The sequence below is a fragment of the Apium graveolens genome, chromosome 4 (genome assembly GCF_009905375.1).
Source record: "Apium graveolens cultivar Ventura chromosome 4, ASM990537v1, whole genome shotgun sequence".
In the NCBI taxonomy this organism is placed as follows: Eukaryota; Viridiplantae; Streptophyta; class Magnoliopsida; order Apiales; family Apiaceae; genus Apium; species Apium graveolens.
In genome coordinates, this window is record NC_133650.1 from 304,537,414 (window position 1) to 304,553,513 (window position 16,100).

The following is a 16,100-nucleotide window of genomic DNA, read 5'->3' on the forward strand; positions in this document are numbered from 1 at the left end:
GCAAACTAAATATAATTATTAGGATTTAGTTTATATATCATGTGAATCGGGCTAAGATAAAATAATAATAGTATCCATCCTCCTAAAAAAATTATACTAATGAACTTGGATAAACAAAATAATATATTTTATTTATCCAGGATAAAAAAATACATTATACAATTGATTCAGACTAACACAAAATTAAAATAAAAATAAAATTCGACCAATAAAAACAAAATCATATATACTAATGTAAACCACACTTTAAAAAAATTATCTTATTAATCCACACTTTAAAAAAATTAAAATTAAACTAAATATAATTAGTTTGATTTGGTCGGTGTATTAAGCATCGAGTTAAAATAAAATAATGTAAACCACTGATTTGAGATAAATCAAATTAATAATAGACTAAGTATAATTCGTATCCTATTATGTGAACTAAAAAATCAAATTTTAATTTAAACATAAATATATTTTTTTTAAAATACACATAGAATTATCAATAAAACTATATCATTCGATCAGTCGTATAGTCTTTTTCAATTATATTTTATAGAATTATAGATAATCGATTAAGTAATCACCATGCTAAAATAATATTTTTTAAGGTCCGACCATAATGGAGACATAATATTTTTACACACAATAAAATATAATTTCATTATAACAACATTTCATTTTTTCCTTATCAATGCTATCATTTTAAATAAGTTAAATGTTCAAGAAAGTTATGAACATATATGTCCACTAATATAATTATTATGAAGTCATATCATTTAAAATTTTAAATGAACAAAATTAGGAATTGAATTCAAATTTTTTCACAAAATAATATAATATTAAAAAAAATCTTTGTGATCCGTACAACACAGGTTTTAAGCTAGTAGATATATAATATGGATAAGCCGAAAAAAAGAAGAGAATGTTATCTGAAATATACTGTAGTCTGTAACACTACCTACGATTCTTGTGTTTCCAATAAAGGTTTAACAATAAAATGTGGGAGTTGAATAATTATGGGCTAGATTATATTTTACACAAAATTGAAACAAACTGATAAAAATAAATTCGCATTATTTTTACTTACTATATCATTTATGGCATGATAATCTATTCTTTAGTAATTCTTTCTTTCATAAAATATTATGATCATAGAGTTTAAGAGAGACATAAAATACAGTATTATAGTTTCTGGTGAGATCCGAAACAGGGGCAGCATTTTAAAGTGCGCATTTGAATACTTAAAACCAATTTATGCAATCCAGCTATCCTGCGAAGTTCAAAAAAAATGAAAATGCTGCCAAAGCTTTGTCAAGAAAACTCTTTCTTCCTGAGTCCCCAGTTTTTGAGAGACATGAGTATAAGACTCTGACATACTTTGCACCGCAAATTGAACGTCCATAATTTATGTCAGCATAGCTCACTAATCCTTAGGTAAATGCCACTGCAAAGCTTTGAAGGAAAATTTGCACAACAGAGAGTACTTCATCCCATCCAGAGGGTCTACCGAAGCACATACAGGTGATGCATTATGCATATCCAAGTACATGTACAACTATGTTAGGTTTAACAAAATATTCATTCTGCAGATGATTTACACAAAAATGTCATGCGACATGCTGCAGATATGATAAAGTTTTCCTCCAGGTCACTATATTATATTATAAGCCAAGAAATTAAATAGTAAATAATCCTACCTAACCTAAAGAGTAAAAATAAGACCAATAGGACAATTATCACTACCCCCCGACATCTGGGAGAATATACGAGTCATAAACCTATCGGAGATGGACTCTGAGACGAGGAAGTAATCCAAGCGCCATCCTGTACTGTTCAAGAAGATATCAGAATCGTAAACAGAGAGGGTTCATTTTAAGTGCAGTTCCATTAAAAACACGGCGGTGCTATACCAGGGAGAGTAAAAGGTAATTGCTTAACATCTCCTCCTGATATAGCGTTGTTACGTTGCTTTAGTTTTTCCCCTAAGCCTTAATTGATTCAACCATTAGTTATATGTTAGGGAAGTGTTGGCAACTTTCAAATTTTACCGAACCCCAAGTGCGGTAGTGGCAATCTACTTGAATCATAAAGTCTACTTACCAACATAAAAATTATACAAAATCATCAAAAACTCAAAGTTTTACAGGGAAGAAAATATGTTTTAAAACAATCGAAGGGATTTGGTCCAACAGTTACCTCGCTCCTATCTTATAAATTCGCTGTTTGAGTGTTTTTAAAGTAAATTATTATTTTAACCTACCAATGTGTTATGTGTGCGCACGCTCTCCATGAAAAATGGCTTGTAGAAAATACAGAATTAAAAATACCTTTATTTGTCTTGCGCCCATTATGCCTGTAACCCCAGTAAATATAGCCAACACCACCAGGATGCTGATTCCTAAACCTGTCGACAAATCCCTTACTCAAGAAATTCATTTCGAATGACTGCCTTTCTTCAATTGTAAAACCAGCACTTCTTTTATTTCCCTACATAGCAATAGATGATATGAACTGGTTGTGTCAACTGACAATACAAAACTAAATCCAATGATGTTTTTGGAACAGAATTACGATTTTTTTTCAACTTTCCAATTCTATTAAGAACAATACTATGGTGGCTCTTTATGCCTCTCATATTTTAAAAAGGCCAGTAACCCATTAAGATATGCACCTTAACACTTGAGTTTTACTACTATGTATAGTGCACGGGCAAGAACTCTGGTCTTTTATGCGTAACTTTTATAATTATTGTGTGTTAAATTTGGAAAATTTGTAGCTCCGAATACTAGATATGACCGACCAGGATTTGCATAAACATAGATAGGTGGTATGCATCTCATCATTACAATAGAGGTAATATCTGCCTTTTGATGTAAAAACAAACAGTGGGGTAACTGTTGAACTTTACCGCAGGATTAAAAATATCGATTTCTTCATGCACACAGTTCAAATCTCCAGTCAAAATGACAGGTTTTTTTGCCTTCTCTAGCTCCTGTACAAGGTAAGAGAGGCCATCAACACAAAATCAAATCAACAAAATAACAGAAGTACATAGTTTTCTAATTTAACCAATAGACGTTGATCAAGCACAGGAGAAACAGGTGGGTGTCGAATCTTTTTTTAAATCACATAAGTTACACAGAATTTGAAGACAAGGAAAAAACAAGTAGGTAAAGGATCGAGAAATCAAAGATCTACATCTATTTTTAATGAATAAGTGTTAGCTTTTGCAAGATTTTCACTTTTCTCCTACATCTGTGTATCATTGTTAAAACTAAGAATCATGAAAAGAGGAAAACAAAAATTATAAGATAAATTTATATTCTACAAGAACTCACATGTAAGCTGTCAGTTAACATATGATACAAGATAAATTGGTCATGACTAAGCTAAATCATCCGTCACGCATATAAACACTATAAATATAACAAATCTTCCGCATGTGAAAGGGAGAAGCTAGAGACTCATGTTAATGTATGCAGCTATTGAAACTTTCTATAAAATATAATATTCAAGCCAAGACTTACTTTCATGTAATTGCTCAGAGAAGTATCCCACTCAGTAACTCTATATGACTAGATTTAGGGGAAAAAAGATAATTAGTGCAGATCTACTTTTTTCACAAAGTATATCTGGATATAAGATGAACTACATCTGCCTCAAATATGAAAAATAAAGAAGGAACCAAGTAAAGGATCAACTAGTACTGCCATGTCACTTGCCAATCTTTTTAGACCATCTCCTGCATCTGGAACATATATCCACATGGTAAATAGAAAGTATTAAACTCTACTGTCACAAGACGTCCCTCACTATCATGATCCAATATGCCAAGGCCATATCTCACTGAAAGTGGTTTTATCTGCCAGATGCATCAAAATAGACAATCAAGGATGATAAGATATAAATATTCAGAAACAACTTTTAACTGATAGCTCAAATAATAAGTCCAGATAGCACCACGGAACATCGAACAAAATGTTGTACGTGAAATATGCCATGCAATAACTACGATGAAATCTTGCAACTATCAGGATTAATTTTTCATTTTAGCATCTAATCCTTAAGGCCAAAATCAGGTTAGGCGGTTCCATCATGTTTATTACAACTTCAATTTCGGAATCTAAGTATTAAGTCAATGATCATAGTGAACATGAACATCACATATGTCTTTAAGATGAATTAATCACAATTAAGGCTACAAGAAACAAAATGGATAGCCGCCAATACACCTATCAAGTATCTACAACACCGTCACCACAGCATGCATAGCACCTGTTACTGTAGGGGGATTAAAACAAAAACTGTGAAGAAAATTTAAGCAGGAAAGAGATGAATAAGATGAGAGTGTGAATCTTATGATTAGAATTTTAAAAGATATAAGCGGAAGAAAGAGAATATCATTTATTGGTTAACCGTAAAGGAAGAAACTTTAGATACGGTTGCTGTATATTACATAAAAGGATGAGTCTTTGTTTATAAATGTCTACAATTCATTTCAGAATTTATTCCTTCCACCAAGTGAATGCAACCTAATTGATCAGCTGTGGGATACTATTTGTTTAAACGACTACAAGAACATTCTTTTGGTCTTATTAAGAATTAATAAAGAACTTTGAAGTGTGGCTACTGCGCAAACAATGAAGCACAAAGTGTTAATTTAAAACTCTTCTCCCCAAGGCCAAATACATTAGGTTACAAAGGTGTCATTATCCCGTGGCCAGAAAATTAGAAACAGATATGAATAAACTCAAAGACGCAATACTAGCTTTAAACCAGACAAGAAAATTATTCATGACCTATCATAACAAGTTCTAACAGCTTAAAGACAAGCTTCTGATAAAATGTCGTACCCTTGAGATAATTGCAGTGCCAGAATACCCAAGCTTAGAGACACTACATGTCCAAAAGCTATCTTTATATCCTTCAAGAAAAGAGCATTTAACTGCCTCAACATCTTTCTCCTGTTTTGAAAGGAGAAATTTGATAACTTAGATTTCATAATTTCACTGTAATATCAAATCCCAGAACTGTCTTTTATGTAACTCAGGAACAGATACAACAATTATTGCAACTTTAATGTCATATACTCATATCTGGGTTAGTTCAAAAACAAAACACTAAGTAACTCATATTGCATGACGTCCATCTCATAATTTGTGTATTTATCCATATGTTGTGTAACAATGATCTCATTTTCTTCTAATAAAAATACTGGGACTACTGTCTAACAATGATTACCCGTCCTGCTAAACAAAATGTATTGAGACAACGTTGGGTCACTTATAGGGCATGTTATGCGCATTCAAAAAGAACAGCTTTTGCAAAATGGATATATTCATAAAACGGAGCTTGCTCTTGAAGTTATTCGTTCATCCTCAATTACATCGGTACATAGATTATTGTCATAAGCATCTCAATATATACCAATTTACAGCTAAGCAGCACGGATTACTTAAGTGTCAATTCGAGCCACGAATCATCCCTTTGATAAAATGATAACCTGACCCCATCAACCTATTAGCAAGTATGCCCTAGACTATGCACTTGGGATATCGAGATTACAGGAATTAGAAAATACGTGCCTGTAATTTAGTTTCTTGCAAGCACAAGACATCAAAGTCTTCCCTTTGTACAAGTTGCAGTGCAGAAAATCCTTCCAATTTCGGTAAAGCTCTTATGCCGTTGACATTCCAATACATAATCTTAACATGCTTTGTGTCAGCGGTAAGAGGAGGCTTCCTCATAGTTCGTGGATTGTAAGATTTCCACCCTTTCTGTGGCTTCTTGTGTGTAAGAACAGTCCAGGGCTCGCCCTAGTTCTCTAAAGATCAACTATCTCCGATGCTCCATCAGCTTCAGCAATAACAGCTGCAACATCTTCCTTTCCACAGTTGGGGTTTACTAACTAGAAACATAATAAATAATTGAAAAACAAATATTTCAGTTGTCTCAACCACAATGGGGAAAACAAATTGAGTTCCCGAATACAAAACCTGTTGCCTTATTAGATTTTATTGATATACTTTTTTTTTTCAAGTAGCTTGGAATTAGATTCCGCAATGATTTCTCTACCGGTGCCTTATTCACGCCGTTTTATGTCCGTTTAGCCGGAGAACTCTTGGAAACAGTAGTAGTGACACACTATATGCTATTTCTCGAGTATGTTGATAAGAGGAGGGTGGAGACTTTGACTCAGAGAACGGATCGTAGAACCAGTACAACGAACCATTAACAAACTTTCCCGAATCAAAAAACGGAACAAAAACTAGGCTATGAAGGAGATTGACAGCAGTCAATTGGACTTGGGAACTAAAAACCTTAACAATAATATTACCCCCAGACTTCCAATCCTTAAAATAACATTAAAGGGAGACAACGTTAAAATCATGAAGCAATGTGATTAATGATTGTTTGTGATTAAGAACTGTTTTTTGGCTCAATTGCTAAACAATCAAACTTCTTCTTGTGGTTCTACTGATCTGAATTATCCCAAAAACATGTAGCAATGTTGAAATTGTTGGTTCGTGCTTAGGGTTAATTATCTTTCCTTTTCCTGTGGAATCCAAACACGTGAAGATATAGAAACCTTCTTGTAGATGTTTATTAGTTTGATGACTCTTATATTCTTTATAGATTTGGTTATGACGATCTTCTTAATGATTGTAAGGTTTTCTCCTTTAAAATGTTATTCCAAGGATTGAAAGTCTGGAAGTAATACTATGGTTAAGGTTTTTAGTTCCAAGTCCAACTGTTGGACTACTGTCAATCCCCTTCCTAGTTTAGTTTTTGTTTCGTTATTTAATTCCAAAAATTTGTTGATAGTTCGTCGTACTGTTTCTACAATCCCTTCTCTTAGTCAAAGTCTCCACCCTTCTCTTATCAACTTACCTGAGAAATAGCCTCCTCTAAGCTGCATTCTAGTCAGTGAGGCTGAAAGGTTACCTGAGAAATTTAAGAAATTTGTATAAGCAAAATCCAGTGAAGAGAGCTTGTTTGTTTGAACTCTTGGAAAATAACCAGTGAGAATTTCATTTTGGGTCATGTTGTTTGTTACATGTTTAAGTAATAAACAAGTCGATATCTGATATAATGTAAGGTTCAAAACACTAACAAATAAAAATTAAAGTGAAAACAAAGTCTACATAGATTATAAGTCACTTCGTGTTAGTTGAGATTAAATTAGGTCTGTCAAAAAAATTCAAAAAATCCGATATCCGTTCGAAAAATCCGTATCCTTATTCAAGAAAAAACGGATATTAACCGTATCCGAAATAAAACGGATATTATCCGTATCTGAATCCAAATATTTAGGATACGGATATGGGCACATCCGTATCCGAAAATATTCGAATCCGAAAATAAATAAATAAATAAATAATATATTTAATTTTATATATTATATTTAAAATAATTAAATCATCATATTTATATAAAATAAAGTAAGTTGGGCTGTTGGGGTGTCTAATTAAATTAAACTTCATAATAGATAGTAACTTATAACATTTTATTTTATACTTAATTAGTCAAAACTCAAAAGGCTCAAAACCCTTAGTCGTTCACTCGTTCCATATTCAACTTCATCGCCGCCCAACTCATCGTCGCCGCCTTCGTTACTCTCTCAACTCTCAAGTCTCATCTCACTGTTTCATCTGGATTTTGTCATTACTCTCTCTCTTAAAAAAGCAAAATTTACTAAAGAGGTTTGTTTGCCCAGTTTATTCCCTAATCCTGATTTATTAAATGATATGAAGATTGTTAATTTAATATGATTTCGAATCTTTGATTTTTTGCAGATTTAAGTTTTGTGCTTAGGGTTTTTCTCGATGGAACAAGGTAGAATTGTTAATTTATTTTTTTACCTTTTCTGAATTTTAAACTTTTATTATACTTTTAATTAGCTTATCTGCTCATGTGTGTGTGTTTATACTTGAATGTATGTGTGTTTAAAATTACAGGTCATGCCTCAAGTTCAACTCCAAGTGTATCATCAAGTTCAGTTGGCATGGTATCATCCAAATGTGTCGAAAGTGTTTCTAAGGGCAGTGATTTGGATTGCATAATTGTTACACAAGAAGATAATTTAGTTGCCAAAAATGATCAAGGACAAGAGCAACCGGCCAAAAGGAAGAAGCCTTTGAAATCAGAAGTTTGGAATCATTTTGATCTTATTGAAATCGACACAAAAGGTACTAAAAAAGTTGATGCTATTTGTAAGTATTGTCACACATGTTTTAATGGAGCAAGTGATCAAGGTACAACTCATTTAAAAAATCACACAAAAACGTGTTGAATGAGATTAATAAAAGTTCATGTATCCCAAATGTTAGGAAAACAAGTCAGTGGTGAGGATTCTCGGGCAAAACTAGGGGTTCATAAATTTGATCCTAATGTTGAGAGGGCTTTATATGCTAAAATGACCGCTAAACATGATTTGCCTTTTCTAATGGCAGAATATGAGTATTTTCGTCTCTGGATATCTTATGTGATGCCTTCTTATAAGTTTCGGTCTAGGAATACCGTAAAATCTGACTTGCTAGGGGTGTATGCGGCTGAGAAAGATAAAATCTATAAGGAAATTGAAAATTTAACTTCTAGAGTTAGTCTCACCACTGATGGGTGGAAGCTAAAGCATCAGAATAGATCTTATTTTTGTGTTACTTGCCACTATATTGATGATGATTGGGTATTGCACAAACGAGTTATTTCTTTTCGTGTTGTGCCTTATCCTCATGGTGGCGTTAATTTGAGTGCGTGGCTAAAAGAGAGAATATTAGAGTGGAATATTGATAATAAGTTGTCCTCAATTGTTGTTGATAATGCTTCTAATAATCTAGGGATGCTTTTAGGTATAAAAAATTGGTTAAACGGAAAAAGAGCACTTGTTCACAATGGTGACATGTTCCATATGCGTTGTGTGCCGCATATTTTTAATTTGATTGTTAGAAGTGGGTTAGAGATGCTTGAACATTTAGTTGAAAAAATTCAAAAAACTGCAAAATATATCGGATCTTCTGCCCAAAGGGATGAGAAATTTACCATTGCATTATCTCAAACTAAACTTAATTCCAAGAGACGAATTCCTTATGATGTTGACACTCGTTAGAACTCAACTTATGAAATGATTGCGGCATCACTTGAACTTCGACCAGCCATTGAGCGTCTTAAAGAATTAGATCCTGAGTTTAAATTTCTGCCTTCAGAACTAGAATGGGAAAATGGAAAGAAAGTGTGTGATCGTTTAAAGATTTTTTCAGATATTACGAAAAAACATTCAGGTGTAAAATATCCAACTGCAAATCTGTACTTTATTGATGTGATTCAAATTCGTAGTTGCATTAAAACGTGGGCTGAATCTTCTGATGAGTAGATTAGTGCAATGGGTTATAAAATGCAAATGAAATTTGATAAGTATTGGGAAGAATGCAATAAGTTGTTGAGTTTCCTATGCTTACAAGGGTATATATGATATTAATGCTGACTTTCATGTTGATGAAATACGTGAGTTCTTGGTTCAGATTTTTAATGAGTATTCTGAAAAATTTGGAAGTAATAGAGGCTCTATAGAAAATTCTGGTGGTACAAGTTATGGTAGTGCAAGTGCAGGTGGTGGAGAATGGTCAGGGGTTTTCAGGAATTCATTGCAAGTAGTAATTTGAGAGAAAATACAAGAAAAGAATATTTAGAAGAAAAGTTGTTTCCGATGGAGAAAGAAGTGGAATTTGACATTCTTAATTAGTGGAAACTTAACGGACCTAAATTTTCCGTCCTTGCACAGATGGCTCGGGATATATTAGCTATTCCTACTTCTTCTGTTGCATCTGAAAATTCTTTTAGTAAGTGTCGCAGGATTATAACGGACACTCGTTCTTCTCTAAATGATGAATCGATTGAAACTTTGATGTGTGTAAAAGATTGGCTTCCGGAACTCAAGGATGGCAAGTTTTACTTTTTTACTATTTAACTACGCTGCACTTGTGATGAAAAAACATAAAATGGTTGTCACTTTTCAACTTTTTTTATAGGAAATCAATCGGAAAAATTTCAGAGGATGGTGCGTCTATTGGTTGGGATACTGCATGGGATTTGGACTTCTAAAATAAGCAGGCCTGCAAATCTGGTTTAGCATTTTCATCTGATATTGCATACTATGTATCTTTCATTCTTGTTATTAAAAGTCCCTATATTGAAGTTTGTTAAGTAATGAATAAATTGAAGAAATTTAATAGGGTCATCGCTGTGCTTACAGGATGAGTCCGTCTTGATTTGGTTCTCGGGTAAAGAGGAGAAACTCCTTAAACTTAGTCATGTCTCCAGAATTATTTCAGGCCAACGCACTGTAAGTTAAATGATTTCATATACTTCTGTAACTATTTAGGGGATCTTGTATGTAATGTTAAATTAGAATGGATTATGCAGAAGTATTAGTGTTTGTATGTTTAATTTGTTTCAGAAAGGACATCATTAGGATATATAATATATAACTGTTATTATATGAACTGGATTTATAAGTAGATAGTTGAATATGTGCAGCTTCAGGCCTTCAGTTTTAGCAACATGATTTAAGTAGTAAGTCTGCAATATACAAAGAAGCGGATGTTGTTCTGTGAATTAGTTACACTAAAGGTCTGCGAATTATGATGTTGTTCTCTGTTTTCTTTTAGTCAGTAGCTTTGCGTTCAATTTATAGTTGTCACTGGCAGTATTAAATGGGTATGACAGCAGGATGAAAAGAGTGTACGTTTAATCAAATAACAGAAGATTTTAGATAAGCAAAAGGCATTTATTCAGAAGCTCGTGTAGTTCTGTTACTCCCTTATTTGGCATAAAAAAGGTTCTGTTTCTCCCTTGGCCAAATCTACATCCTTACACAAGTTACATTAGTGACTTAGTATACAATTATGTCCTTAGAACTTAGATTGTCTTAGAGAATGCTAAATTTTTAGCTTTAACCAAAATGATTGGGGCTTGTTTAAAGATGTCTGTAGGGCTGTAATTCGAGCCGAGTCGAGCCGAGTTCGAGTTTTTTACAGTCGAGTTCGAGCTTTTTTTTATCGAGTCGAGCCGAGCCTGAAAATAATCGAGCCTGAATTGTGTGTTCGAGCTTGGCTCGGGTAATACACGAGCCGAGTTCGAGCAGTTCGCGAGTTTTCGAACTTAACGAGTTAAGTTTTTTCACGAGTTTTCGAGTTTAACGAGTTTTTTCAAATATTTTCGAGTTATCGAGTCCTTATCGAGTTTATCGAGCCTACGAGTTTATCGAGTTTTTAACATGTTTTCGAGTTATCGGGTTCTTATCGAGTTATTCGAGTTTTATTTTTACCTCGTAAAAATATTTCTTTTTTTGAAATTTTGACTTATAATTTAAAAACATTAGTTTCACTATTAATAACGATAAATAAATGTTCAAAATAACATACATGTGTTCTGAGGTAAATCTAACAACATATTCAAATACATGTATAAACTAGAAAACAAATAACAGCACCTTTGTTAGTATAATTTTTCAAATAATCTATTCTATTAATATTGTTTAACTCTATCTTCATATTCCTTAAAAATGTACTTATTGTTCTATATTGTATATTGTATATCTTATATATATGATAAATAAAGTAAAATGATAATTTTATTATTGTCGGGACTCGGGGGAGAAAAGTAATTTTTATCTTTTTTAAAACAAAAGTACGTAATAGACATTAAATCATTAATAAATAACAATTATAAACATAATAATTTTAATTAATAGCAATACATCATAATAAAACTTTTTTTGGTGTAATTTATATCATAGTTGTATAATATACATATTAACTTATCACTAAATTGTAAATTTAGATCTAATTAGTTGACATCTCAATTAAAATTTAGACAACTATCAAAAGTATGAATCGAATTTATAATTAAATATCAATATAGTAGTAATACATTATTACTATAAAGGACCGTTAAATTTTAAAATAAATGATAACTTTTTAGTCTAAAATAAAGGAATATTCTATAGATTCATGATTTAAACAAAAAAATAGAAACCCTATATTGAATAGATTATTTGATGTAAAATTCGCAACTGTCCTTTTTATTTTAAAATAAAATCAAACGAAATTCGATAACAATTTTACTTGCTTCAACTCCAACTTGATTCTTTTTAGTTTTTTGTTTTACTCTTTCAAATTAATAAATTCTTTTTTTTCTATAAAATATTAATTATTGATGCAATACAAATCTAATTCAGTTCAAAACAAAATTAGTTTTGAAACAAAATAAATGTTACATGAAATTTCAGGATTTATGTATCATTATTACAATGTTAAGTGTTAAGTTTATTAATCAAATATGGTAGAATCGTAATGAGGTTATGGAAGACATGATTAGTATATTAAGGTTGACCAAAAAAACCCCCTTGGGTAGAAAAAGGGACAATATATAGGAAGGCATCTGAACTTTGAAGCAACCGATTGAAAAAAATAAATGCAAACAAATAAAAGTAAGGAAGGGGTCCCCTCAAATATACACAAAATGACAAAGGACTACCAATATCAAAATATATATACATAACCAAAAAAAAATTATCAATCATGTAAATAACAAATATAGAAAGACATACGTCATATTAATAATATAAGTAAAATAAAATAGCATTAATCATGTAAATAACAAATAAAAATAGCATCAAGTTATATTAATGGAAAAAAATAAAAATATAGAAAAACATAAGTAATATTAATAACATAAGTAATAACATATATAAAAAATAAAAATTTGTAAATTTGTAAATTTGTAAAAATTTGTAAATGTCTGGGAGAACATTTTATCACTTTTTTTTATTTAAATTTGTAAATTTCATAAAATTTGTTTATTTAAAAAAAACAGATTCGGATTCGGATATTTGTAAATTTGTTTTTTTTTTATTTTTTTATTTGATTTTCAGTTTAAAAGTTAATAAAATGTCACTAAAGTCGTTTACTATTATTTAATTATTTTTAAAATAATATTTTCTAATGTAAAAGTAAATTGACGCTAGGATGTACAGTAACTAGTAGAAAATAAAGTCTACAAGTCAATTTGTGCTGAAAACAAAGTTTAAAGAGAAAGAAGTCGATTTGTGTTAGGTTAGTACCAAAATTTGATACTTTGGTACTTTTGTGCCGCAATAAAATAAAATTTCGCTTATTAATAAAGAGTATATAAATACTTATTGTGTACAGAAGCCAAAACGAAATACATGTCGGTTTTAAAAGTTACTTCTAAAATCAATAAGAAAAAAGAAGGAACTATCAAAATATTAGTTGAAAAAGATAGCAAAAGTAACTAGACATTACCGCAACTTCTACATTTGCTACAGATTAGTCGTTTGGGCTCGAAAGCATTGAAATAATACCTAAAACTATACTCTCTACCTGCAAAGGATAACAGGGTATCATAGTTAAATTATAGGGTAAACATGCTAACATAAATTTAACAAATAAAAGATATAAGGCTAACCAAAAACCAATAGAGCTTCAATATCCCAAAACATGTTTAATAAATTCAAAGGTAAAAAGACTAGACCATGGTTGCACAGCAGTGATGCCAACAGCTACTATTACCAAACTTGCTTTGGGGATTGGAACTGGCAAACACGGATTATAACATTGTGAATATCATAAACACATTAATATAATTTTTTTTAAACACACTAATATAGTTAGTGGGACCCAAAAGGAAAATAAATTTGGTTCCAAAAATTACACACTCATCAAGCTTGGAGAAGATGACCAAGTGCAGTGTAGTGCAGCAACTAAGTGCCGCACCCCTGCTTTCCAGCTTAATATTGAAATTTCCAGTCACTGAGAATGATGAGTGATGACAATATCTTTGGCATCCGTTTAACAGAATTAAGCACCAGAAGGCCAAGGGGAAACTTTATCGCTTATTGCAGCTTAATTTCTTAACGAAATATCAGTTATAATCAACTTGAGCAAATATCGACAACAAACTAATTATAAGAACTGGGGCATAATACATGAACAGTAGTAATCCTTGTCTACACCAATCCAAAAACTAAGACTGCCTTGCAAATGCTCAAAAACAATAAAAGAACCAAACCTAATATATCAAAACTAGTAAAACCAATTAATTTATAAAACCACAATTCAATTACCAATAAAAACAAAAAACTTTAAAAACAACAATCAAATTTTAAGTTCAATATAAACAAAACAGACATAAAACTCACTATAAAGCAAACAATTTATCGCAGAAAATCAGAATCGGGCACTAATCAAAGAAGGCTCTTGCAATTGGAAAAAATACTAACAGCTCAACACTAAACCCTTGTCTTCACCAATCAAAAGTAACACTTTCACACACTCTGTCTTTCCCAATTTACCCTCATAAAGCCTCAAAACTTCCCCTAATGTCCTGTTCTCAGGCAAACTCTTAGCAAGTTTCAAAATTTCAACCACCACATTATCATCACCAGCACCACAACCCGGGTCATATTCAGGGCCGGGTCCGGGAAAATCGGGTTCAACTCCTTGGGCATTAATTTCTTTAGATCTTTGCAAGTATAATCTGTGTGTATATATTTGAGGGTGTTTCATGGAAAAAAACCCGAAATGCCCAAATAACCTAACTTGATAACTTGCCAAATAACAAAAATGCAATCAGTCTTTCCATGTTCTTGATAAACTTGCCAAAAAATCAAGTTCTCTATCCTTAGATTTTCTAAGCAACTTACAGCAATTGTTTCAAGACAATCACATTCCAAAAATAATATATAATTTATTACAAAATCTTAAAAATCTAAATCAATAAACAAAAAAGAGTTAGCGACGAGTTAGTGCAAACTATAGATGCTACACGGCAAAAATAAAGTTGTAAAGGAGTTATAAAGAAGTAGGTTCCATCTGGATCGAAAATGTAAGAAATAATCACTGTTAAATTGATTAGCTAAGATATAGACGCATATTAACAATCTCGCGTGGCACATACATTTAACAAGGACTTACTTAACTATACTTAGCAACACAACTAAAAAAATAGTGATATTGAGCGCCTTGAAGCTTCTATACTGAGCAATAACTTTAAATAGTGATACTAAGCACCTCGAAGCTTTAGCCGAAAAAACAAAGAGGTCCTCAAAAAAGGGAAGATCAACAACAACAATGACTATTTCTACATAAAAGTATATGAGAAAAATGAGACAGCTCAAAAACTGCATTTCACAATCAACAACTAGCAATATCTCTCTAAATTAATAATTCGCTACAAACTAAAGCAGAATTACGATTGTCTTTTAACAAAAATTCTAAACCCTAAAAACTAAACTCGAACAACACTAAAATCAATTCCTACAACTATGAAAAAACTAAAAGTAAAAGAATTGAGAATTGTATTACTTAAACTAAAGTACAAGTATTAATTAGAAAATTGACAACAATTTATAGATATATACAGAAAGTAATATAAGCAATTACACTATGGGAAAAAAGAAGCTAAAAAGGGGATATAGATATAGGAAACGTGTATATACCTGAAGTTTTCGGCGGTTTTGGGAGCGATATCAGCGAAGAGTTCCATTTTAATTCGACCTGGGGGGGATAGAACCGATTGTGATATGGAAGAATACAATTGAGTTCTTAGGGTTTGCTGGTCTCTGATGCCACTCCACTGCTGCTGCTGCTGCTATTATTAGCCATTCTTTCCGAGAGAGAGTCGAGAGGAGAGAAAGCGAGGAGCGAGAGAGATTTGAGTGACGAGAGAGAGAGAGTCGGAAAAGAGAATATTGAGAGGGCAGGTGAGAGAACAAAAAAAACCCCAAATGTCAGTTATCTGATACGGTACGAATAAATTAAGTGTCGGGTGCTTTTCCATTTTTTTAACATTCAAAATGTAATTTTAATTCATGTTTTGTTGTAAATACGTAGATTCATGATTTTAAATATTCGAAAAAATGGGACGCCCAATCTTTGCTCCATACATCGTGTATTACCCACTACGATTATTCGGAAACCGAGTTCCATTCGTGTCAGCTCCGATTCACTTCCGGACGACCCCGAATGGACGCGAATGTAATTTCATAAATCCATAGGAACAAATTATGAAAAGAAATCCAAAAAACGGGTCTTCTC

General features: G+C 32.0%; 1 protein-coding gene and 1 pseudogene across 4 annotated transcripts; one reads left to right on the top strand and one right to left on the bottom strand.

Annotated features, from left to right (window-relative positions):
• Positions 1 to 1,096: 1,096 nt before the first annotated feature.
• On the bottom strand, positions 1,097 to 15,797 carry LOC141721506 (DNA-(apurinic or apyrimidinic site) endonuclease, chloroplastic-like; annotated as a pseudogene).
• Positions 7,517 to 10,439, top strand: LOC141721504 (uncharacterized). 4 transcript variants are annotated; one of them, XM_074524453.1, is made up of 5 exons: positions 7,517 to 7,688; positions 7,782 to 7,821; positions 7,944 to 8,174; positions 10,011 to 10,137; positions 10,235 to 10,439. In XM_074524453.1, exons 2-4 carry the CDS (start codon positions 7,812 to 7,814, stop codon positions 10,109 to 10,111), a joined length of 342 nt encoding a protein of 113 aa, XP_074380554.1. In that variant the 5' UTR covers positions 7,517 to 7,688; positions 7,782 to 7,811; the 3' UTR covers positions 10,112 to 10,137; positions 10,235 to 10,439. The 4 variants fall into 4 exon arrangements, 2 of the variants coding, with proteins under 2 accessions (XP_074380554.1, XP_074380553.1); XM_074524452.1 differs by having other exon boundaries at positions 10,011 to 10,105; XR_012574766.1 differs by having other exon boundaries at positions 7,518 to 7,688; positions 7,944 to 9,923.
• Positions 15,798 to 16,100: the final 303 nt, after the last annotated feature.

What these genes read in the sequence shown, in the direction of transcription:
- LOC141721504 (XM_074524452.1), top strand. An exon ending in TATTGAAATCGACACAAAAG is followed by an intron (nt 8,175 to 10,010) that starts GTACTAAAAAAG and finishes CTTTTTTTATAG; the next exon opens with GAAATCAATCGGAAAAATTT. An exon ending in TAAGCAGGCCTGCAAATCTG is followed by an intron (nt 10,106 to 10,234) that starts GTTTAGCATTTT and finishes CTGTGCTTACAG; the next exon opens with GATGAGTCCGTCTTGATTTG.